Source organism: Convolutriloba macropyga, chromosome 14, assembly GCF_964194025.1.
Source record: "Convolutriloba macropyga chromosome 14, txConMacr16.3, whole genome shotgun sequence".
NCBI classification, from domain to species: Eukaryota; Metazoa; Xenacoelomorpha; order Acoela; family Convolutidae; genus Convolutriloba; species Convolutriloba macropyga.
The window spans coordinates 33,387,946-33,412,965 of NC_134481.1; the positions used below are offsets into that span (position 1 = coordinate 33,387,946).

At 35.0% G+C, this 25,020-nt stretch overlaps 1 protein-coding gene across 1 annotated transcript; it reads right to left on the bottom strand.

The window, feature by feature from the left end:
- On the bottom strand, positions 1 to 23,081 carry LOC142352908 (uncharacterized). Its single transcript, XM_075405063.1, has 9 exons — positions 23,037 to 23,081; positions 18,442 to 18,654; positions 17,133 to 17,357; positions 12,652 to 12,816; positions 12,085 to 12,268; positions 9,133 to 9,356; positions 1,488 to 1,706; positions 620 to 910; positions 1 to 186 (listed from the first exon to the last, which is right to left on the bottom strand). The coding sequence occupies exons 1-9, from the start codon at positions 23,079 to 23,081 to the stop codon at positions 94 to 96; spliced, it is 1,659 nt and encodes a 552-aa protein (XP_075261178.1). The 3' UTR covers positions 1 to 93.
- Positions 23,082 to 25,020: the final 1,939 nt, after the last annotated feature.

Genomic DNA, 25,020 nt, shown 5'->3' on the forward strand with positions numbered 1-25,020 from the left:
TCTGCTGTTCCAGCACCTCAACCTCCCCCTTCCTCGCATTCTGACTCTTTTCCACGGATATCATTAGTTCCTCGTTGGTGAGTCTGAACTCGTTCACGACATCCAAGGTGTGGCTGCAATCAGAGAGGGCAAATGGTGCAGTTTGGTGGAATCCTCCCAGTTTTCAAGGTTGCGACTGTTGCGGTTCTGAAAATGGACACAAAGTTTAGTTTAGTTAGTAGAAATACGTCCCTAGTAATAAAGCGGTTTCAAATCACGCAAGGTTTTTTTGCAAGATGATTCAGAACTGTAAAGTTCTTAAAAGATGGTTCAATTCTCGGAAGATTCTTGCAAGAAATGATTCATGGCAAATAGTTTCATTCAAGACAAATAATCTTTTTATTGCTCTCAGTTGATGTTCAAAACTCTTATCGATGAAACTCTAATCGCTAACCCGAATTGATAAAAAAGTCAGGCAGTGCTTCAAAATATGGCAAGAGCAATGGAGATTTGTATTCTTCGACTACGAGGGCATATATGAGAACCACTTGAGAGTTAAAAACTCAAGACCAGCGCCCTAGTAGTTCGTTAATTCTGCTGGTTTTATATGCCAGGTGGTGGCTGATACAAAGGTACCCACCTGTTTCTGGTATATTTTGAGCGTGTTCGTATGTCTGTTGAAGATATCCACCACTCGCCTCTGTTCAGCCATCATTTTTTGATGCAACTGAAGACTCTCCTGTTGCTTCCTCTGCAACTCGAACTCCATCTTTCCCAGTTGCTGGCTGCAGGTGTCCAGGGATTCCTGTTTGTTCCTCGTCTCCCTCTGTAAGGCTATTAGCTTGGCACGGTTTTCCTCGATACTCCGCTGGGCTTCTTGTAGTAGATCACTTTTGGTCTCAAGTTGGCGTTCTAAGTCTACTTTCTCGGCCTAAAATTATGGAAGTTCCTGTCGGGTTTCAACTACATGTTGGCTTTTGGGATCCCCTTTGCAAAATAGTCGAGTACATAACGCATCACTTCATGGGAACAAACACTAGATTGGGTAATAAACTGTGACTTCAAAGTACAAAGCGTTTAGTGGAACAGTCTACACAAAAACAACTAATACTTTGAACGGACCAGGACTTGAAACGATCATACATATGGTAGTACACACAACCTATCAGCTAATAAAAATATAGTTTGAGTACGATGAAAAAGAATGGAAAAATAATAGTGAATAAATTGAACCAATTATGGTTTCTACTATCATGTTTTGTCCGAAATTGGGGAGATTGAGTTATTATAAACTAAGTCCTCTGTGGGATCCAAAACTGAGCGATAACAGTAATACCTGAATATCTTTAACGCTTCTTCTTCCAAGAACTCTGTCTACTCTCTTATAAACAGAGCTTCCACCTCCAAGAACTTAGGTAAGTCAGCATTTAAATTGAATTGAATTGAAACCAAGAGAAGCAAAAGAAAGTGCAAGGCTTTATTTTGCTACACGAAGAAAAAATTTTTACCTTTAGTTGAACGATCATATGTTTGCTGGTGGCCAAATCTGACTCGGACTGTAATCTCGCTTCATGGAAGTTGCGTCTGCACTGCTCTAAGAACAACTCAACTCGGCCTTTCACTCCTTCTAGAACCTTCCTGTTTGCCCTGTCCTGATCAGAGAGTCTCAAGAGTAACGAAGACTCTAATTTCCTCATTCGGGTCAGCTCATGTTTTTGCTCAAATACCTGAACAGGAATCAGTTTAAAAGAGCAACTGCAGCACGGAAATTAACCTGTTTCCCATTTCTCTTAGGAAAAACTGGATCTTTTTAATAATTGTTCTTAACAAAATCCGTTAACCAATCAGAGATCAGCAATAACGTTTGACACATGTGCATAATATTTTAAACTAAACAAAATAAACTAGGCCGTGCCATGCTATTTAGACGAATCGAAATATAACTCAAAATGCATTTCTAACTGGCAGATCGGTGGATGTGCTTTGCGCGCGTCATAGCTTCCAAGGACAACCAAGCCGAGCTTTATGGAATACATCCCACAGCACATGAGAGGTATAACCGTGAACAGTGATCGGCAATTCCGCTTGAATTAATATTAGGCTATCTTTTTTTTGCAACAAGTAAATTAAAATTATAACCATACGGTTAAATATACCTGAAACAAAAAATATTTCAAATCATTCAAACAAAATAGTATAATAAACATCAACAATTTTCTCAAAGAATCACATTTTAAAATTTTCTTTCGATTGTTTTCTTCCTAAAGATATAAATAACTTTTAAAAGCTCCTAGGTTACTATTCAAAGGAATTTTTTCATGTTGTGAGAGCAAGAAATCATTCAACGTTTACTTAAAAACGTTTCCATTTTTTGCCAACCGAAGCCAATATGGTAACTTATTCCATTTTTGTACGTATTGACGAATAATCGAATTCATTCCAAAGCTTCTTCGGCATTTTGTCTGACTTTGAATTGTTTTGTTCGAGTATTTTGATGAAGACTCAGATACCCGTAAAAATTTTCAGAATATTCTGGCCTAGCGATATCATAATAAAATTTTCTTAGCGACATTTTTGCTATTATTAGCTCAGCTGGTAGGGTTTTTGTCTGGATTAGCAGATCTCTCGCTTTGTCATACTTTTTGCGTAGAAAGCACACCTTTATACCCCAGTTAATCTGTCGGTTAAGGCGTTTTAGCTTTTTTGCAGATAAATTTTGGAAAAAGATTGCCGAAAATGATAAGTGCGAAAGCACAAGTGATTTTAAAAGAAGAATGCGCGCGTTCAGGGGAACTTGATGTCTTATAAGGTAAATTGATCTTATCGCATGAGCCATCTTTTTCAAGGTTTTATTCAGCTGCTCCTCAAAACTAAAATTCCTGTCAATTTGAATACCAAGATATCTGCAAATTTTTGTGTTGTGAGAACTTCGTTTTTGTAAAAAAAACGATCCGAAATCAGAATTATCGCGCGAGAAAAAGATTAATTCGGTTTTGTTTGTATTCAAAGTTAGTTTGTTCATATTTACATATTCTTCTGTTTTTTGTAAAATTTCCGTGACTTTTCCATGTAAGCTACTTTTGTGTCCACAACAGACAATACTTGTGTCATCTGCGAATTGAATTATCTTTTCCGTTGTGCTTATATTAGATGAGAAATCGTTCACATTTAAAAGAAAAATGAGTGGTCCTAAAACAGTTCCTTGTGGCACGCCGTGATTCAAAATTTCACAATCAGAGAATACGCCATTAGGTTTTACCTTTTGTCTGCGGTTTGCAAGAAATGAAAACAATAACTCTTCCGCTTCCTGGGAAAAACCATACATTTCAATTTTTTAAGGAAAATATTATGCGAAATCGAATTACACGCTTTTGCAAGGTCTAGAAAAATAGCCACAGTTTCTTTGCTTTTATCTAAATTAGCCGAAACTGTTTCAACCAGTTCTAGAACTGCATCTGTTGCAGACTTTTTTTCCTGAAATCCGAATTGCTCTTTGTTTATAATTTTATGCTTATCAATGAACTCTATTATCTGAGTCAGGCGCTCAAAAATTTTTGCAAAACTCGGAGTTACAGAAATTGGTCGATAATTTGTGCTATCTAATTTATCACCTTTTTTAAAAATTGTTGTTACATAGGATAGTTTCATTTTAGTCGGGAAAACATTCTCCTTAATGCACTCATTCAAGGCGAACTGTAGATGTATGCCTATAGCTAATTTGCAAGACTTTATGAGTCGAATTGAGATTTCACCAGGTCCTGCTGCTTTGTTATCCTCAAGCGAGTCAATGACTGAATAAAATTCTTTTCTAGTCACAGTTCTGAATGTGAATTCAAGTATATTAAGTTTATCAGGGTATTTACAAGCAATATCCGAACCCTTGAAAACTCCTAGATTAGCAAATGCTCTATTTAGACAATTGAAAATGTTTTTTGGTTCCCTTGAAATTTCACCTTGAAATGTCTAATCTGATTTCATCAACCTTGACAACTCCTTCACTCGGACTGGTCTTTTGTTTGATGAATTTCCATTTTTCCTTACTTGTTGGTAGTTTTTGGAAGAAATTGATGCAAAAATTGTTGTGCGCCTCCCTTAGTCTCCTATTAACTAAGTTTCTTAAGCGCTTAAATTCACTGTACGTCTCGCTGTCAGAACTTCTTTTCCATTTATTGAACAAAAATGTTTTTGGGCAATCAAATGTTTCAACTCTTGTGTTAACCAGAGCTTAGAATTCTTAGAAATTTCTCCCCCTTTTTTAACACTCTGAATTGGTGCGTGTTTTTCAATAATTTTCTCAAAATATCGATGAATGAATCAAACATATCGTTGCCATTCTCACATTGGTACATTCTAAACCATTCGGCGAGGGCAAGATCTCTGTTAATTTTAGAGCGTGAGAAAAAACGAAAACTTCTCATCGTTATTATGTTGTCACTCTCAGATTTCAATGGGAGGTTTGATTCGAAGATAACAAGAAAATGGTCGGAGTTAAAAGGGGTTGTTGTGACATTGTAGGCAATTATCTGATCTTTTGAAACAAAACAGTGATCAATAAGTGTAAAATTTTCATCAGTACCTCTGATTGCATCCCTTAGATTAACAATTTCTAATCCTGAATTTGACGCAAAAACGTCTAGATTACTTTTTTCTGTCTTGTTCAGATAATTCAAGTTGTAATCTCCCAGCAAAATAACGTTATCTGTAACGCTATATGCCCCCAATACTTCGGTTTTTAACTGATCAAGAAAATACTCACCAAGACGTTTGTTTGGGCAATAAGAAACGTTAACAAGTAATTTTTCAGTCAGAGGGTCTGTTATTTTAACCCAAATGGATTAAAAAAACTCTCATCAACCATTTCAAGGCTTCGTTTAATATCGGCGTTAAATTTTTTCGGGACAAAAATACCTACTCCTCCGCCCTTTGAAGCCCCTGTTTTGTCTGATCTACATTTTCCAAAGAAAGTATGCGACGCTGTTAAAATCTATTTTCAATGTTACAATCAGTGTCCAACCAGGTTTCAGTTACAGCGACAAACGTAGTAATGGGAGCTGTTTGCTAAAAATTAGCAAACTCTTCAAACTTGTTCTTCAAGCTTTGACAATTAATAAGGAAAAATAAAGGCGAGTTGCTTGTTCCACTGTTTTTTAAGTAACTTGAATACTCAATTAAATTTTTTAGATGAGGCCCTGGGTTCAATTCAATGTCCCCTGACAGCATGAGACGTACAAGTGAACAAAAAACTAACAGTTTCAGGAAGAAAACAAAAAAGTATGAATCAACTGTTTTTAAAAAACAACAAACATTAGGCTTGTTGGAATAATACTTTTCAAAAGTTCGCTTATGAATTTCAGCATGATTTTCTCTTCCCATAACTATGCTGAAAATTAAAAATATCAAGAAAAGTCGCATTGTGCTATATTTCAACAAACCATCAGCCAAATTTATAATGAGTTGGAGGTAAAAATGCTTGTTTTGGATGGAAACCAAAAAAATTGTTGTCATCATAGTGATCAAAATTTTTTCCAAAGTTTCGGTTGATAATTTTCGGTTTTATTTCAGTTTCTGACACAGTAAGCCCAAGATGCACGTAAAAGTTCCAAATATTTCTGACAAGTTTAGGTATACCATGACTGACTGATGGGCGTACTCCATCATTGCTGATATCTTTCGTTTCCAGTATATTATTCAAAAAAAAACAACGTCAATATCAAAACGCCACTCAAATCCGTTGCAACATTTTCTAACGCTTCATTATATTTGTCTATGTTTTCGTTATTTTTGCTGCGACCAAAAGAACTATCTTTAACTGGTGGAATTTTGCAAAGTGCAACTTTGAGTGGTGACAGTTTCTTTATAATTTCCGACGCAGTTTCCATTAAAATAGTAGCTGTTTCAAAACCGCTATTTCCCGAATCAATATATATCCAGCATGTATAATAAGATTTTCAATCTTGTGATAACCGTTGTATTGTTTCACAACATTTGATAAGTCTTGAACTTTTGCTGAAGGATAGGAGTGTATAGCAGTACTTGGGCTCAGATTTTTTGCTTGTACTTTTTTGTATGTACTATCCGAAAGAATAAGTGTCTTTGTTGATCTTGGTATAAACTTTTGATAAAAAAATCTTGGTTTGTTGTTGATGTTGTTGAACTTTGTTGTTGCCAAGCATTTGGTTCGATGTTTTTTTGTTTACTTTGTCAATTAGATTATCAACCATTTTGTTTTTTTGTTGTAGGAGGAAAGCATTTTCATCTTTAAGTTGTAATAATAATTATTCAAATTCAAACACTCACTTATCAAGTCTTCTTTCTTCATTTTTTCAAAATCTTTCCTCTCTTTATGTACCTCTGTCATTGTTTCAAAAAAAGCTGTGGTTTGTTTGTGTGTTTTACAAAAAACGCATGCGACTGAACAGTGCAATTACATAAACAGTGCAATTCTCTATTGGGTACCAAGGAGGTGGGGGAGGCATCTGCTGAAAAGATCCAGAAAAACTATTGTCGTAAATTGTTGACATATAATTTTTGCTCAATTTTGCATGGGTAATTGTTTGCATCCTCGTTACTAATACTTGAGTATTGATACTAGCTATCCAATCCAGTTTTTTGGGACTACTAAAAATGTGTACCATCTGTTTTCACAAGAATGTGTAGTACTGTTCTTAGTCACTAAAAACAATTTGCAACGATTAGACAGAATTTTCAGAGTTACAATGAACATAAATGTATGGGAATTTTTCATTGATCAATGTATATCAATGTTGGGATCCAAATATTGTTTATTGTTCTAGATCTTTTTAAAAATTTTTATGGTAGACTAACTAATGTGCCAAAAGAAATGTTAACCGATTGGGATATATCAAGTTTTTTAATTTCCCTTTTTTGTCACTAAGGATGTAAAAGTATGTATAAATTTTGCGCCAATCTTGACAGTTTCCTTCTAACATAAGTCCGGGCAAAAACAACTGTGTTTTATGTTTTTATTCTCGTCTCTGATTAGTTAAAACAGTTGCATAACTTACACCAAACTGCAATCAATTGATCAATCTTTACTCAATTATCATTTCATGTCATTTTACTATAACAACAGTAGTGAGAAATGAGTGATGGAAAAATATAGTCTAAGAACAGAGCAGAGTTTGACTTTTGCGTGATAGTTTTGGTTATTAACTGGGAGCTAAAAAGTTAATTCACCAGTAAGTCACGCAACTGTTGCTACCACGAAAAAACTAATTAAAAGTCAATACTCGCGCCAAAATTTTTTTCCCAGTATTCTGATTTAAGTAATTCCACTCTCTCAAAAATATAATGAAAATTTAATGACCAATTGGATACATGACCAAGTCATCTCAGCATTATATTGTAAACATAAACCGACTAATGTTGGAAGAATTGCTCTTGAACGAAAAACGAGGCAATTTAATTCAGAGGCTCTAGCCTAGATAAATTTTGCTTTACAGGAGAAAAAACAATTTACCACGCCGTGATTCGAACCATTGACCTATCTCTCCCTGACCAGGCGCACTGCCCACTCGGCTGTGAAATCGATTTTATTTTAGCAACAAGCTTTTCATCGGAGTAAGAGCAAAAGACATCACTAAAATATGAAGGAAAATATGATAAAAAAAGCGTGATAGAGCCACTTGAGAAGTCTAGGAAAGTTGTAGAAGAAAATAGCAAATTGGCCAAGCAAAAAATTTGCATACAAAACCAACACGTTTACAATACCAACACTTCGTTCAAGAGCAATTAATCATGATCAGTTGCCTGCTTTTGAACTTTGAAACTCTTTAAGTTACGTTCGGGAGTACTTTTATCATTGAACACTCTAGGCATTAGATATTCCTACGAACTCAAAAAATAAACATTTAATATGTTAAAGATATGGGGAATTAAACAAATAGCTGAAAAGCATCCAACTACAAGTGCTTCCAATTAAGTTTTGCTCTGATCACGTGTCATATAGGTGCAGAGCTACAAGTAATGTGTTGCACAATTGAAAATTCTGACAGTCTTGGGAATGTTTTTGAGCTTGAGATTCCGGAAACAATCCAAATTACTGTATCCTATATATGAAAAAAATATATCGCTTTCAAAAATTGTCAAACCTATGAATAATAATGAGATTAAAAATTTGAATGCAGAAAAACATCAAATTTATAACAATAGACAGCATTGAGGACAAATTTTTAAATTCAGTAAAAATGTTAATTTTGATTAGTTTCATGTAAACATGTGGTTTCGACGACTCAGCCAATCGGAACCCAAAAATATAACATTCTTGATGATAAAATTAAAACACAATGTTTTTAAAGAAAAAAACAGTATATTTCTTTTGTAGAACATAAATTAAGTTAATATATAGAGTAGATAAGAATTGTTGAGAGACCCAGAGAGAATGGGCTACGCGACCATCAAATCGAGAAAATGATTTGCAGAACATAAGAATTTGTTAAGAAATTGTTTGGAGTTTTTTCAAAATGAATTCTGCTACTTTATTTTTACTTCAAACTTTGTTGGGAGATGCGCTGCGTTTTGCAGCAGATGCTTTCTTGACGTTTAAGTTTTAATGTGTTCTTCTCAATGTCTTCCATTATCAACCGCAGTTCGAATTTATTACAAAAGTGTACAGATTAAAGTTAAAGCGATTTCCTCAAAAACGCAATATCTGAATACATCCAATTTTGTCGACCATTCCAAAGCAGTAAAAAGTTTTAATACTACATAAATTTTTATAAAAATAAATATACTGACATTGTTTATCCGTGAAATGCTTTGAAATTGTTTACAACTTGCTTTTTGTTTCTGTCAGCACTAAGCCTTTTCAAACAAATTTTCGAATTATCTGTTGCATTTTTTACGAAAGCTTTCACTTGTCTACTCTTTGATACAGAAACACTACACAAATGCGCTCAAAGCTATCTTGTTGTTTCTTGAAACCGTGGGATCGGTTTTTGACGTTATTAAGAAAAAGAACGGCGAAAACTTGTTCTTGAAGGTGAAATTTGAAATAAATGGCTACACAATTGCCTTCAATCCCTAACAACGGTCTGCAGAAAATTGCAAATTAAATTTTACTACAATGTCATTTCTAAGTTATTTAAAGTGCTTCGACGTTTTATGATAACAATATTACAGTGACAACCAAACCTGCTGCGTCAATTTGGCCTCATTAGTCGACTTCTCAAGCAGCTGTTCCTTTACAGCAATGACGTCACTCTTCAGTTTCGTGATCTCTGTCTCACTTGCAGTGTTCCTTTCATCACTTGACTTTTTCACCTCTCTCATGTCACTCTGCAAATTATTCAGCTGATATTTCAGTTCTTTCTGACGCTCATCCCATTGTTGCTGTTTTGATTTCTGTTGCTGTTTGGCTGAAAATAGGCAACACTTCAATTCTCCAAATTAACTGACTCGAATCTTGTTTGAGTTTTCAGAGGTATCTTTGAAATTGCAGATCATTATATGTGTATTTTAATCGGAGTGCTCATTTTTACGTAAATTTCAGTTTAATATTCAATTAGCTTCTGTTGCGAGGGTGTTGAAAATTTCTTGAAACAAGATTCGTGTCTTCAGAGGATATCTGATAGAGCCTCTTTATCAATAAATTATTTTAATTAAGAAAACAACGCATCAAAACATTTTTTCAAAGGACGTGCATTGATGCAAAAAGAACCCGAGTTTTGGATTAGTCCTGGTCAGTAAAATAACAATTTTTTTAGTCAAAAGTTTTTCTCTCAAAATTTTTCTTCTACTTGCCGCGAATTAGCGAAACTGTAGTTTTTCTGGTTTTTGATCCATCAACAGCATATTTGGCAATTATTGTTCAATTTCCACAGGAATTTTTTAGAAAAGAAATTTTTTTTTATAAATTCAAAATTCATTTATTTGTTAATGCGTAGTATCACGGTAGAATGCGTGGTTTTATGATAGAATACTTTGTTTCCTGCTCAATAAAAAGTTTCTTTACCCTATTTTCTTAATATCTGTCTTTCAAGTAGATTTATATCTTGTTTTTTTTTTAATTTTCATGGCTCTTAGTCGGGGCTTTTTAGCCGGGTGGTTCTGTAGAGGGTGTTTACTACGTACATGCCGAGCTTGCATCCACTTTAAATTTCATTATACTGGAAAAAAAAACGCCGTCGTGTTGGTTGCCAAACTAACCAGAGCTGAGAAGCACTTTTCGACATTTTGTGATTAGTCTTGATAAAAATTGTTCATTTTTATCATTCCCTACTAAAATTGGTTTGAACTTGCTCTCTTTTCCTACAACCTGGTCTGGCAAAATCATGGTTAATCTTTCTCAATGAAATTGCTCGCATCTTTTTTCTTGAAACCCTTGTAAACTTCTGCAAGTTCAAAAAAATGTTTTCCTGCCATGTTCCATGTAAAGATCTTGGCTAGATTTAAATTATTTTTAATGATTTTTTTAAAAGAATATATATTTCTAATTGCTAATGTTATTGTTAGTAACATCATTATGATTGTTTTGTTTTTACTGTTATTTGTATGCTGTTCTGTGAATAGTACCTTTTTACTCAATTTGTTCCCAAAAATCGATGTTTTAGGAATACAAAATTAGGCTGAGAAAACTAAATAACGAAAACAAAATTCAGGCAGCAAAAAACAATTGAGTATTACCTCGTGGTGATTATTACGACGGCGAAGCCGTTTTCTTGAATGGCTTTGAGAGGGCGATAACAACTGTCTTACAGCAATTGCATAATTTACGCATCACAGCAATTGAAGGCTATCGCAACAAGTGTATCAAATATGTATTATCATATTTTTATCAAAGTAATTTTTAGCCACTTTTTACATAGTAAATTTGGTTATAAAAGTGTATGATAACTAGTTGTCAAATTACGAAGCAGACTCCATAGTTTTAATTAGGCAATGACCTGTTTTTTAATTGGTAAATCGGGCAACTCTTGTTATGGCAACGAGAATAGATAAACGGAGTTTCTCACAAAAATATTAAAATGGTAATATTAGAAAAAGTGGCCTAGTGATTTCTGTTGAAACAAAACTTGTTTTCAACATTTTTATAAATATGACAAAAGATGAAATATGCTGAAAGGACCTGTCAGTGATTTTATACAAGCGTAACACAAAGAAGTGATTTGCAGAATTGATATAAGTTATCAACTAATTTTTTAACAGTCATTTTGAACGGCCGTCATATTCTGTATTGATTCCAAGACTTTGCAATTTTGAAAAAGAATAATATTATGGCAGAGCTCTGACCAAATTTTTCGTGCATGGCATTTGCATCATTTTCTTTTGCATACCTGGTCAAATTTCAGAGCATTTCAAAAACAAAATTTCAGCTCTTTTCTGCATTGAAATCTATAATTATTGCCATTTGATTCGATATCAAGGCAGTGATTCACATATTGTAAGAAAAGCGCTGAAATGCACTGAAATGTGCTTAAATTATTTAAGGAACGCGCCAAAATTTTCATGTTTTACATAATGTCAACGCACATCAACGCTTTTCCTGATTATTGGTATAAAATCGAATTAAATATGAAGAGATTTGGGAAGCAATGGCAGAAAGTACTAAACTTTGGAAAATACATCGTATAGCGGGGTTTGAGGCTTAGTGAGGGCGAGAAAAGTTTGAAAATTAGCTGCAATTATTGGAAATTCAGGGGTTTTAAGCGCATTCCTCACAAAGTTTTATCACACTAAAGCGCATAATGTTGGGTTTTGAGTCAAATTTTTTGAAAATTGAGCGCATTTCTTATATAATTTTTAGCAAATTTTTTACCCATGATCTGATAACGAATGACACAGATCACAAACCACAGGCATGGTCTAATTTGCTATATTTTCCTTTTCGAAGGAAAAAAACACAAGGGTCCCCCGTGACAGTACCAATTCAAAGCATTTTTTTGCAAGAAAAACGCTGATTGCGTTGAGATTATAAAAGAAATGAGCTAAAAATTTGTAAATGCCGCGCAATTTCTTACATAAAATTTATCTAGAATTCAGCTCGTCTCCTGCAGAAATTCAGTACTTTTTCTGCGCGTTATTCCAAGATTTCGTGTCATATTGTACATAAACTTTACAAATTTTTTCGCCCATTTATGAACTTACTCTGTTGTAGGAGGGACTTGTCGTCGTTCTCTCTGATTCTGTATCTCTCGTGCAGTTTGTTCACTTCCCCCATCCACTCCTGGAACTTACCAGCCAGGTCACCCCCAGACACCTGTTCTGCTAGCTTGGCCTTGAGGAACGATATCTGTGACTGGCATTCTGTCAGCTCGTGAAGAATCGATTCCTATGAACAAAAAACCCTTCGAAAAAATAATCCTTTTGAAATATTCAGCGAAATAAAAAAAACATTTCTACCGCTAAAAAAGTCGTCGCCTATCCTTATTCTCTCTGTCCGTTTTTTTCAAATCAAGGATGTTGCGCGGATAACTGGGAGCAAGAATTTGTACCCTGTAGATAGTGAGACTCTATCTGATTTAGGAAACCGTAGTTTAGGCCTCACCATGCTGCACCCAAATATCTCAAGGAAAGTCTCTAGCCCGATTTTAGTCTAACCGTAAAGTCTTTTATAAGTCTGGGTCTGGACTAGGCGAACTATAATCCATTGGATGAAAAAAGTTTAAAATATGAAATTAGACTGTAGATATAATGATGGGGGTATGTATGAACCTTTTCCTGTATGAACTTGTTCTCCCTCTCCTTGTAGTGTTTTGTTGTCTCTGATTCCTTGCACTCTCTCGAGCACAGATTCTCTGTCTCTTTCTCACTCAACTGCAACTTCAGTTTTTCCCTTTCCCGCCTCAACTCACCTATCTCGCCTTCTAATGAGTTGACCTAACCAAAACAAATCATTAATCAGTAAAAATTATTGACATTATTAAAGAGTTTACGGAATTTTCTCAAAATATGTATATTGAAAGATATATTTAAATTTATAAACGAAGTTGCCAGTGTTGAGGATAATGACGAAAAACGACAATCATTTTGTAAGAAATCCTCCTTTTCGTCGTTTTCGTCGTCTTTTACTTGACGTTTTTGATCAATTTTTTCCTCGTTATTTAATCGATTCTTCTCAATTCACAAAACACGCTGAGTTGGAAGAAGACGCTGAACACGGATGAGGTAGAGACCTCAACAATAAGCCTAAATATTACATTGGAGGGATATCAGCATAAAATACCCGATGCCAACATACATTACGTGACAAAACACAAAGTATAACTAATAATTTACGAGATTGTTAAATTTAAGTTTATTCCGCATAATAACATCTATGTGAGATAACTTAGAGTGTGATGGCGTATATAAGTTTTTAATGAAAAACTAGCCCATTTAGCCATGCATCAGCAGCCCATGGGACGTGATATGAAACAATCATAACCAATCATGGAATTTCTGTATCCTCATAAGCATCACATAAACTTGCTAGTTTTACCAACTGCTAACTGTTTGAACCCAACCTAGGGATGGGGAAATATAAGCTCAACATTTTTCCAGTCAGTTTTGGGCGATTGATGTATTCATCGTACAAAGTTGTGTATGTGTGTGTGTGTGTATGTGTGTGTGTCTGTGTGTGTCTGTGTGTGTGTGTGTAATTGTGTGTTTTTGTGTGTGTATGTGTGTGTGAGTGTGTGAGTGTGTGAACGTGTGAGTGTGTGAATGTGTGAGTGTGTATGTGTGTGTGTGTGTGTGTGTCTGTGTGTGTGTGTCTCTCTGTGTGTGTGTGTGTTTGTGTGTATGTGTGTGTGAGTGTGTGAGTGTGTGAATGTGTGAGTGTGTGAGTGTGTGAATGTGTGAGTGTGTATGTGTGTGAGAGTGTGTGTGTTTGTTTGTGTGTCTGTGTGTGTGTGTGAGTGTGTGAATGTGTGTGTGAGTGTGAGTGCGTGTGCGCGTGTGTGCGTGTGCGTACGTGCGTGCGTGTGTGTGTGTGTGCGTGTGTGTGTGTGCGTGTGTGTGTGTGTGTGTGTGTGTGCGTGCGTGCGTGTGTAAGTGTGTGTGTATGTGTGTGTGTGTGTGTGTGTGTGTGTGTGTGTGTGTGTGTGTGTGTGTGTGTGCGTGTGTTATCATTAGAACGCCCCAAGCGCAGATTATCTTATTTCAAAAATTAAACACCTCAGAGCCATGAGGTTTAAAATTTTGCGATAATTGAATTTCGTTGTCTTGCTCAAATTTTTCCGTGATTTTGACTCAAACGATTATCAAAATAGCTATCAAAATGTATTAAAATATATTTCACCAATTTCTGTATAACGCTGTAAGACTTTCTGAACGACTTAGAAGAATTAAGCGCTATCTGTAAACGAACAACGACAAAAAAGCCAGGTCGATTTTTACAACCAGCAATCAAAACAAAAATTGTTCGAGAAGTTGTTGCTTTAGAAGTCTTTTTGCACTTTTTATTAGTTTTTTAAAATAATAACAGACAAGTACGATGTAATACCACAGTTCATTTTAATACAGATCCGATTCACGTTTATCTAAAATCCAATCAGCAAAACTTTGTTTCAAGAGAAAAGCTCATGGTTCCTACAGCAGTCTTCATAACCGTAAGAGTTCTTGAGTTTTGAGTGCATCATCCGTTCAATTTAAAGTCTGATTACTTTTTCTCAATAAACAAATGTCTAATTGGCTTCTTGGAAAATAGAGGCGAACCTATTTTTGGTTTCAGCTGCTATCTATTGTATTTGAAAATAATATTTTAGAAAATATTAATAATATTTTTTGAAATTTGCAGCCGTCTTAAAATTAATTCTCTCAAACTGGAACTTAGTCTGATAAACAACAGCTCACAAATGTTCACAAATGTTCCAGTGAAGCAAAAATAAATCTATATAGTGCTCTTTTCAATAATGGAACGTCAGACTTTGAACATATTTGTTTTAAAAAAAACATCGGTGAAATTTTGTATTTTAACACTAGTTGAATCGTTTTTCTTTCAACCTGTAGCTTGGTCGCTTTTATCAGCTCCCATCTCCTTTCGGTTGAGGCAAAAGAAAACGTGCTTAGCAGAAGTTTTCAAAAACTTTTATTATTATTGTTGGTTATATAGTGAATTTCAAGACTCCTTTCTGGTCTCCTTTCAAATTCAATTCAAGTTACGTTGATTATGAATTCAGGCCGAATTGAAAACATAAAATGTGTTTATCGAATTACTTGCGTTTTTTTGCCTCAACGCCTTTCTCGTAAAATTTTTATTGAGTTCCTAATATTTGTATCAACAAAGTTTTTTTGCAGTTCTATGATATATTCTGAAGAATGAAACTTACCAATGGATTAATAATTGAGTAAAATTATTTCAAACATTCAGTTGATATGTAATGGTTTCAAGAACTTTGATTAATTTGATTTTAAAAATACAGAAATAATTTTCAGCTTTGAAAATCATTTACAAATAACTTTGTTTCATTGAAGACAGGCCCAATCCACTTCATTGTGAAATAAAGGAAGTTTTTGAGTTTCCAATAAAGGTGCCAAAATGGGTTTCCAAAAATCTTTGTGAGTTTTCATATTGGTCAATATTGCGGCTCTTTTACTTGTCCTTACACATAGCCCCTTTAAAAAAGGCCCTATTGATATTCAAATGAAACCCAAAGGAACATAGTTAATTTCCTCACTTAAAAGTGCCTCAATGGCTTCAACACTATGTCTTTTCCAAATTGCGAATTTTCGGGTTTTGCTCTTTTTTGTTGTTATTTTGTAGTCTTGTGAATCAGTGTCACTAATGGCAGGTGCCACAGTCTCCCTAATTAAAGGTCCCCTCGGCTTCCTATGGAAATAAATAGGTTAATCTATCTGGCGTTTTTTCAGTTGTTATGACTTTTGTAGTTATTTGACTCCAAAGTTCAAAGTAATTATGAACTTTATCCCTTTTGTTCATCTTTTTGTCAAACTGTTGTATAGTATCGTTAACGACCGGTGACACCCACTTTGCTATAAAGTACAATTTAGTTTGTTTTGTTTAGTTTTTGTTTTATATTATATTTTGACTTTTTTACTGTTTCTGTTTATGTTTTCAAAAATAGATAACAAGTTTTGCCCGTAATTGATATTTCTTTTTGTTTGTGTTTGCTGTTTGTCTTCTCTCGTAGTCTTATTTTTTGCAGGTATCATTGGTCCTCTACGTCAACATTATTTTCTTGCTCATAATATTTTGGAAGTTTTCTAGATTTTTTGAAAATTTGCATTCCTCATTTGGTTGGCAATTAAGTCAAAATTTGGATGGGCGTGGTCGGAATATTGTCTGCCAACGCACATTACAGAGTTTGCAATCAGATCAGAAGATCAAATGTAATGGTTTTTTGGTATTTTGGAAATTGTTAAATTGTTATGTAACCAGCGGGCGATTGCTGCTTTTATTCCTATATTATATTCATTGGTTAAGCTCAATATTACATTAGGAAAAGTGGCCCAGAAGTTGGTTGTTAAACTTATCAGAAGAGCGTTGGGCGGATTGCTCGCAAACGACCGGCTAGCGGTTCGTTTCTGTAGTTGGTGCTTGCTGATCCCAGCTGGGGCTTTAGGACGCTATCCTTAAAGCGTGCGCACATTAGGAGGAGGTGGAGGGGGTAAGCTTTGGGGGGTCAGGCGTTGGGGGTTAAACTTTAAAGATTAAGAAGTGGCCTTCGCACTTTGAATTCACGTTTCCTCAAGACAGTTTTGGTGAATCCATACATAGAGACTAATAAAGCGTAGAACACTAAGAGAGCTGATCAACCACCTAGTTGCTCCAGGCTTTACCTGTTTCTCAATTTTTTCGAGGACGAAAAGTTTAAAACGTGAGACAAAAAACCGGTCAAGAGAAAAATCGCATAAAATAGGCCGCAGGACTAATATAATTGCTACAAACTTCGTATGAGGATGATTAATCAATCTATAGATAAATCATTTTTTTCTGGTTGGCCAGTCCATTGTTCATGTCACCAATTTCACACTGGTTATTCTTAATTTGCGAGTAAGATTAACCGCTGAATTTTGCTGTTAATGCGCGAGAATTTCCGCAAGGGTAAATGTCTAATAATTCAATTTGCGTACCCACATCATAACCTCATAACCATTAATCTAAGTGAGCGGAAATGCTCTGATACCCAAATCCGGGGAATGCTTGCGAATTAATTATCAAAAAACAACCACTTTCACATTTAATCGCATACCATTGATTGCGTCTCCAAGTTTTCCTTCTCCAATTCATGTAGTTTTTCCACATTACGATCCAGGAGGCCAGAGCCACGATCGCCAGAACCATTTGGAGCCAGAGAAGAGTCCAATTCGTCGCCCGATTCTCCAGTAGATGCATCAGGAGAAGTGGGACTCTGAGATTGTGATGACGTCACCAGAGCGTCAACTTCATGTTTGACCTTTTCAAGTTCGAATTGCAGCTTCAGTTACTTTTTCTCTGATTCGCGTAATTTGGAGCTGAAGTCGCTCAACTCTTGCTCTAGCTAGAAAAGAAACAATGCATATTTAAACACACACGTGCAGGTTTTAGAGTGCCGGAAATCTGCAGTGCCAGAAATTAACAGTGCCACAAATTCCTATATACATAGCCAGAAGTTCCATGAACTTTTGGCACTTTCAAACTTGCCAGTTGCGTGTTTTAAGTAATACACGTGACTCTGCAGAACTTACCATGAAATTCTGAACAAAAATCTCGAACCGATACGCAGTTCTCGACAAGCGCCTGAAATTATCAGTGACACCCATCCTAAAACTAAAAGATCAAGCACAGATTTACTTAACCTACAATTAAAATTAAAATGAACCAGAGAAAGCGCTTCCCATTATAGCCTCCTCACTACTGCAACTTTACCATGGCTAAGAACTGTAATTTCGTGCTAGGGGCTATAATAGGGGACACCCGAAAAAAGAATCTTAATAATAGAGAAATTTTGATTTCAATTGGAGGCTGCAATCTTTGAAATCCCGGAAAATTGACAAAGTTCTAGATCCTTTTTATCATCATTATCGCATAGGGGAAATGAAAATGTTATTCACTTAGATACAAGAAAATCAATAGAACGCCCCCACGAATGAGCTCTCATTTTATTGGGGAGCGCACCCAAATTGATCAACTCAAAAACGAACTGGAATATCGTATATAAAATTTCTTAAATATAACTTATTTACTTCGAACGGAAGTTGCAGAGTACCTGTTCCGTTTGCTTATTAGATTCCCGGAAATTAAAAGAAGTCATTAAGAACGGATTAGAATTCTTCGTAACCATTCCCGGGTTGATCACCATAACGGAATCTATGGAACCTTTGAAACCATAAACAAAACCATTTATGGTTCTTAGAAACCATAGCAAGAACGTACAAGAAATTTTGGCCCTTCTTCGATGGAACCATTTATGGTATTACGTATGGTTTCCAAGAACCATTTATGGTCTTTTCATGGTTTCAAAGAAGGGTCAACCCGGGTTATCAGAAATGAGAGGTAATATTTTTGAAAGTTCAACTGACCTTTCTGACTTCAGCAGTTCTGTTTCGTTGTACTTCTTCCAATTTGAGCCTGAGTTTCTCCTTCTCACATGCCCACTGCTGTTTCTCTGCTTTGAATGCGACATCCTGGTCACTTCTCTCTCTTAAAGACTTGACAAATCTCTGCTGAAGCTGTTCTCTCTCTTTTTGCACCAGTTCATTGCTTCGTTTCTGCTTCATTATACTCTCGTCCAACTAAAATAATCAACACTAATCCAACTAAAAAAAACCAACACTTAACAATTACAAGCATCGTTGCTTATTTAAAAAAATGCTATAGTTTAGAATTTCACTTGACTTATGATATTTAAGTTGTTGTAAATTACTCGGAGTTCCAATCAGGAAAAGATCTATAATAAACTATATATCTATGACTTCGACTATCAATTCCAGCATTTTTTTTAATGCAGCAATTTAACAGTTCTCATTATTAAAAGTTTGCATTACTTTTAGATTGTTAGAAGAAATTTGAACTAGTTTGAGCACTAATAATTGCGATATACTACAATGGCCGCAGAGTAAGCCGACGAAAAATTTGATTATTTAAGAAAGTAAACCTAAAAACATACCGACTAACGTCGGAAAAATAGCTCTGGAACTACTATTGGGAGCTCGAATCAATTGCGGCCGACTTTGATCGGGGGCGGGGTAACTAGTTTTAGGCGGCTTCAAATGTCATTAGAGGCCATTTTATACCACTATAACCACTAATAAATTATAAAGTAGAAAATTTACACCAATTTCGACACACTTTCCATCTGACTTTTAAAAATGAACTGCCACCACTTGAGTTCAACTGCTCTGTGAACCATATAGAAATTTAGAACACGCAAAACAAATAAGTCAACGACGTGAAAGTCTATCGCCGTTTAACAAATCACCAAAACAAATCACCAAAAAGATTTACAAATATCTTCTCAACAAGCCAATGGGACCTGTTTTGGCGAGGATATGTCATAACATTGGAAATTAAAATCAAACACAGAAACTCAAAAAAATATACAAACAATTTACGAAAACACAAAGTGCTGAAGACATTAAAATCGTTAGCTGTTAACTAATTTATCCTGGTTATTATTTATATTGCTTGAGTTGTTATGTAAGTGAAGAACATATATGTTCCCCTGAGTCTCATTTGCAAATCTATGGGGTCTTTTGTTAAAGGGACTATGCCAAGAGAGAACAAAAGGAACAACCATTATTGTGTACTCACAAAACAAGCGCACCATCAAAGGCAAGAACACCAATTAAAAAATAACGTCATTAAAGACATTTAATCTAACTTCAAAAGAAGCATGAAACAGCATCCTTTTTAAAAGTGGGCAAATTTCTCTTTCTCTTTTGATTTATTGTTCACAATCATATCTGCCATTAGCTATTAATTCAATGCATCAAATAAGTTCTCTTGATCCTCTCTAGAAATCTCATTGGTCTTGTGATTAAATGGAATATCTCATAAGACTACTTAAAAGGCAACAATAGCAGGTAAAGCTCAAAAAAAGATTAAATTTTTATAAAAACACAGTGTCAAAGCCATAAAAATCATGAGCTGTTCCCTATAACAAATTATATGTTTTATTGGCCACATTTAATTAAAATAAAACCTGTTACTAATAGAACTTTGAAATGAAAATTGACTTGTATGTAGTTGACATGAAAAAAACTGTGAAAATGAAAGAAAAGATTGCTCCAATACACTTCGAATCCTCTTTATTGTTAAAAGGCACTTTAAGAGTCTCTCTATTGTTCCCCATCAAAGAAGAACACGACATAATTGTTCCAAATCATAGTTTGAAAAACCTTGTTTCAATAAATTTTAAATTAAACAAAAGGGCGCTCAATTAAATCACACTTAAACCCGGTTAATGCTTCGAAAAAAACGAAAATCAACAACTTTTTTAATTATAATTGAATTTGTTCAAAAAGTGCTGAACTGAAATTGCAATGTACAAAAAAAAGCTGAACTGAAATTGCAATTTTTGCGCTGGAAGTGTTAATTCTCAAAATTCATATTTTTTTCAAGTTTCATCAACGCTGTTGAACGGATTTTAGCCTTCCAAAGATTTTTGAACTTGATTGCACAGAAAAAGGTAAACAGACAAACGAATATATTCTCTCAAACGACGGTCAGGAAAAATTATTTAACGACGGGCAGAGGACGTTGTAGCGAATATAAACTATTTTAATGTGTGACTATTGATATTTAATTTTTTGTTAAGCAAAATAATCTGCTAACAAGAGTTATCCAGGTTGAAATGTTTGTGCATTTAATGAGTAAATCAATCAAGAGTATCTTTTTAAAAAATTTAATCAACAGGCAAAGTTTTCCCATGTGCAAATCATTTTATCAACTCATACAATAATAATTGATGAGCCGCAAAGTTGGAAAATAGCTATTAACAAAAATTATGTTTTTCATTTTAATTTACATTCGTTTCTACTTGCAAAGAGCTTAGGAAGGCTAAAATCCGTTCGTTCAACGGCGTTGATAAAAGTTGAAAAATATATTTTTCTGAATTTTGGGAATGAACACTTCCAGCGCAAAAATTGCAATTTCAGTTCAGCACTTTTTGAACAAATTCTAATCGCTAATTCACTTTTCAAACACAAATTCAAACTCAATCATTTTTGAATTCCATCTTAAAGACATTAAAGACATTTAATCTAACTCATTAAAGACATTTAATCTAACTTCAAAAGAAGCATGAAACAGCATCCTTTTTAAAAGTGGGCAAATTTCTCTTTCTCTTTTGATTTATTGTTCACAATCATATCTGCCATTAGCTATTAATTCAATGCATCAAATAAGTTCTCTTGGTCCTCTCTAGAAATCTCATTGGTCTTGTGATTAAATGGAATATCTCATAAGACTACTTAAAAGGCAACAATAGCAGGTAAAGCTCAAAAAAAGATTAAATTTTTATAAAAACACAGTGTCAAAGCCATAAAAATCATGAGCTGTTCCCTATAACAAATTATATGTTTTATTGGCCACATTTAATTAAAATAAAACCTGTTACTAATAGAACTTTGAAATGAAAATTGATTTGTATGTAGTTGACATGAAAAAAACTGTGAAAATGAAAGAAAAGATTGCTCCAATACACTTCGAATCCTCTTTATTGTTAAAAGGCACTTTAAGAGTCTCTCTTTTGTTCCCCATCAAAGAAGAACACGACATAATTGTTCCAAATCATAGTTTGAAAAACCTTGTTTCAATAAATTTTAAATTAAACAAAAGGGCGCTCAATTAAATCACACTTAAACCCGGTTAATGCTTCGAAAAAAACGAAAATCAACAACTTTTTTAATTATAATTGAATTTGTTCAAAAAGTGCTGAACTGAAATTGCAATGTACAAAAAAAAGCTGAACTGAAATTGCAATTTTTGCGCTGGAAGTGTTAATTCTCAAAATTCATATTTTTTTCAAGTTTCATCAACGCTGTTGAACGGATTTTAGCCTTCCAAAGATTTTTGAACTTGATTGCACAGAAAAAGGTAAACAGACAAACGAATATATTCTCTCAAACGACGGTCAGGAAAAATTATTTAACGACGGGCAGAGGACGTTGTAGCGAATATAAACTATTTTAATGTGTGACTATTGATATTTAATTTTTTGTTAAGCAAAATAATCTGCTAACAAGAGTTATCCAGGTTGAAATGTTTGTGCATTTAATGAGTAAATCAATCAAGAGTATCTTTTTAAAAAATTTAATCAACAGGCAAAGTTTTCCCATGTGCAAATCATTTTATCAACTCATACAATAATAATTGATGAGCCGCAAAGTTGGAAAATAGCTATTAACAAAAATTATGTTTTTCATTTTAATTTACATTCGTTTCTACTTGCAAAGAGCTTAGGAAGGCTAAAATCCGTTCGTTCAACGGCGTTGATAAAAGTTGAAAAATATATTTTTCTGAATTTTGGGAATGAACACTTCCAGCGCAAAAATTGCAATTTCAGTTCAGCACTTTTTGAACAAATTCTAATCGCTAATTCACTTTTCAAACACAAATTCAAACTCAATCATTTTTGAATTCCATCTTCTAACAGACTTCAATACCGTGCTCATTGCAGAGTGCTCGAAAGAAGCTGTCTTTTTTGAACCCAAGGGCACTGATAGACTAACTTTTGATTCGAAGAAACTTTTCCCTAAATTTGATCAAGGTTCAATTTCGAAAGCTGGAACTGTATTTGCAGACAGGGCAAAAAATTCAGAGAGACCCACAAACACAAACTTACAGCGCGAAATCCCCATAAAGACAAAAAGATGAAAGGAAAATTTTTCGCTGTAAAATCCGTTTTAATTTTTTGGCGCTATTTTTGAGGTGTTTTGAGGTGAAAAATGCTCTTTTGTATTTTTGAGGTGAAAAATGCGCTCGGTTTTACTTCTGCAGCTCCCCGCCCCCACTTTTCATTTTTTAAATAAGTAAATTAAAGTTATAACCAGGTGGTTAAATATACTTGAAACAAAATAAAATATTATTTCAAAACATTAAGTTAAAAACATCAATTTTGTTAAAAGATCATCTATTTCCTCGACCCTGATTGTATTTGTTACGCTATACCGACCTGCTCGACGTTGAAGTTGAGTTCGTCCACTTGTACCTTGTACATCTCACTGTCATTCTCTAATCTGTCTATCTCTGACCCCAAATGGGCACAGTGCAGCTCCAGGTCCTGTTTCTCCTAGTCGCGACCCTCTCCTGCAAAACGGCGGGGGAGGAAGTTGGGTGAGGCAGAACGGGATCTGAAAAAAAAGAAAAGTTTTGATAGCATTTTAGAACGAGGCGCGTTAATAGCTCGACTTTAATAGTGAAATGGACCGTGTGATTATGGTCAAAATTGACCACCCCCTGCTAGATATTTAATGTTTTTTGGGGGTTTTCTGTGGGGTCTTCTGTGGTGAGTATATACTCTAGTAAATAAGTTGTGCTCATAAGATGGAGCTTGAAATGATAGCTCAATATAAGAGCATGTGGACCAGTTGGCTCAGTGGAGAGCACAGGATTGCAATCAATTAAAAGATTTTGGGGTCGCAACCCACAAACGTCCCAAACTTTACTCTCACTATAACGGTGTTGACATAGAATCAACATAACGAGCAAAGAGTTGCGCTAATAGTGGTGTAATATGTAGCCTACAACATTCGTAAAAAATTGGAAAAGATAGGAAAAGTGGATTATGGTACCTGGAATTGGGGGTAGAGGGTATGGACAGTAGATTGGGAGGGACTGCCGATTGAGCTGTGTTATGGTCAGAGGTTCCGGCTGAGGAGGCTCCTCCGGTGGTAGAGGATGACCCCTGTTTTGACGAGGACACGGAGGTAGGAATTGTCAAGGGTGGCAGACGTTGCTAAAATTGTACCAGAACGTCACTCTCATATGAAACCAAAACATAATCACAGCTTGATACATTTATCAAGACATGTAAGATCTTGATACTCAACGAGACATGAAGTTTTTCTGTTAAAATCTTCATTAAAATCCATCTTAGGAAGTTGTAGTTTTTTTTGGTATCGTAGATGTTTACATCAAGTCAATTTCTGTAAAAAATATTTCTGAAAAATGTTATTCTCAAAATAAAATTTAAACTTTACAAAGAAAAACGAAGCAGGTATGGCTTAACAACAGTTCTATACAAACGATTCCGCAAAAATGATTCGTACGTTGTTATTATCGGAATGAGTTACTTAATATGATTAATAATTGAGAATGACTCACGAGAAGTACTTCGTCAGTGTCGTCTCTCTCGTCAGCACTGTTAGGGTCGGAATGGCTGGTGGGGGAGGAGTCGAACACGAGGGAGGGGGAGTCACCTCTCTGTTCATCCTCCTCTTTGACGAGTCAAACAAACCGCCTATCTTAGCCTCCAATTCCTGTAAATCAAAACCAATCAATAATCTAAGAGCTAAGGCGGGTTAAGGTCCTCGTTCAAAACGAAAATACCCAGGCAGACAGAAATCAGCTACGATCCAGACTTTGGCTCAGTATAACTTTGGTTGCGTTCATGTGCTCCTTTTTCCCCCAAATTGACAAGTAAATTTCTTTCATAACCAGTCGGTTTGTTAAGGTTTATATAACATCCGTTTTATTTCTCCAGTACAATATTTTGAAATCATAACTAAGGGTTTCGTATTTTTCTAAACATAATAGACGTATCCAGAGCGAAATGGGACATGATTTAGTGCAAATTTTATTACCGAAAAGCTTGAAGACACTTTTGTCAAAGAACCTTCCCGGAGTTAGGTCCCACTGGGTTTCAGCGCTGTACCATTGACTTTCAATTTTAACCAGTACTGAACCAGACAAATAGAAGTATAAACCTTTTGTCAGTCTGCCCAGACTACATCCCACTCTGTTCCTCTTCTTCGCAGCCTAATTTACATTCTTGGTCACAACTGCACAGAATGTTCCACCATCAGACTGTGCAGACAAAGAACTCACAGACTGCACATAGCAAATTTTGAAAATTTCGAATAACTGATCTCATGCTTGAATTTTTTAAAATGGTGATACCCTGAACAGCCATTCTAGCTCTAACTAAACCATATATT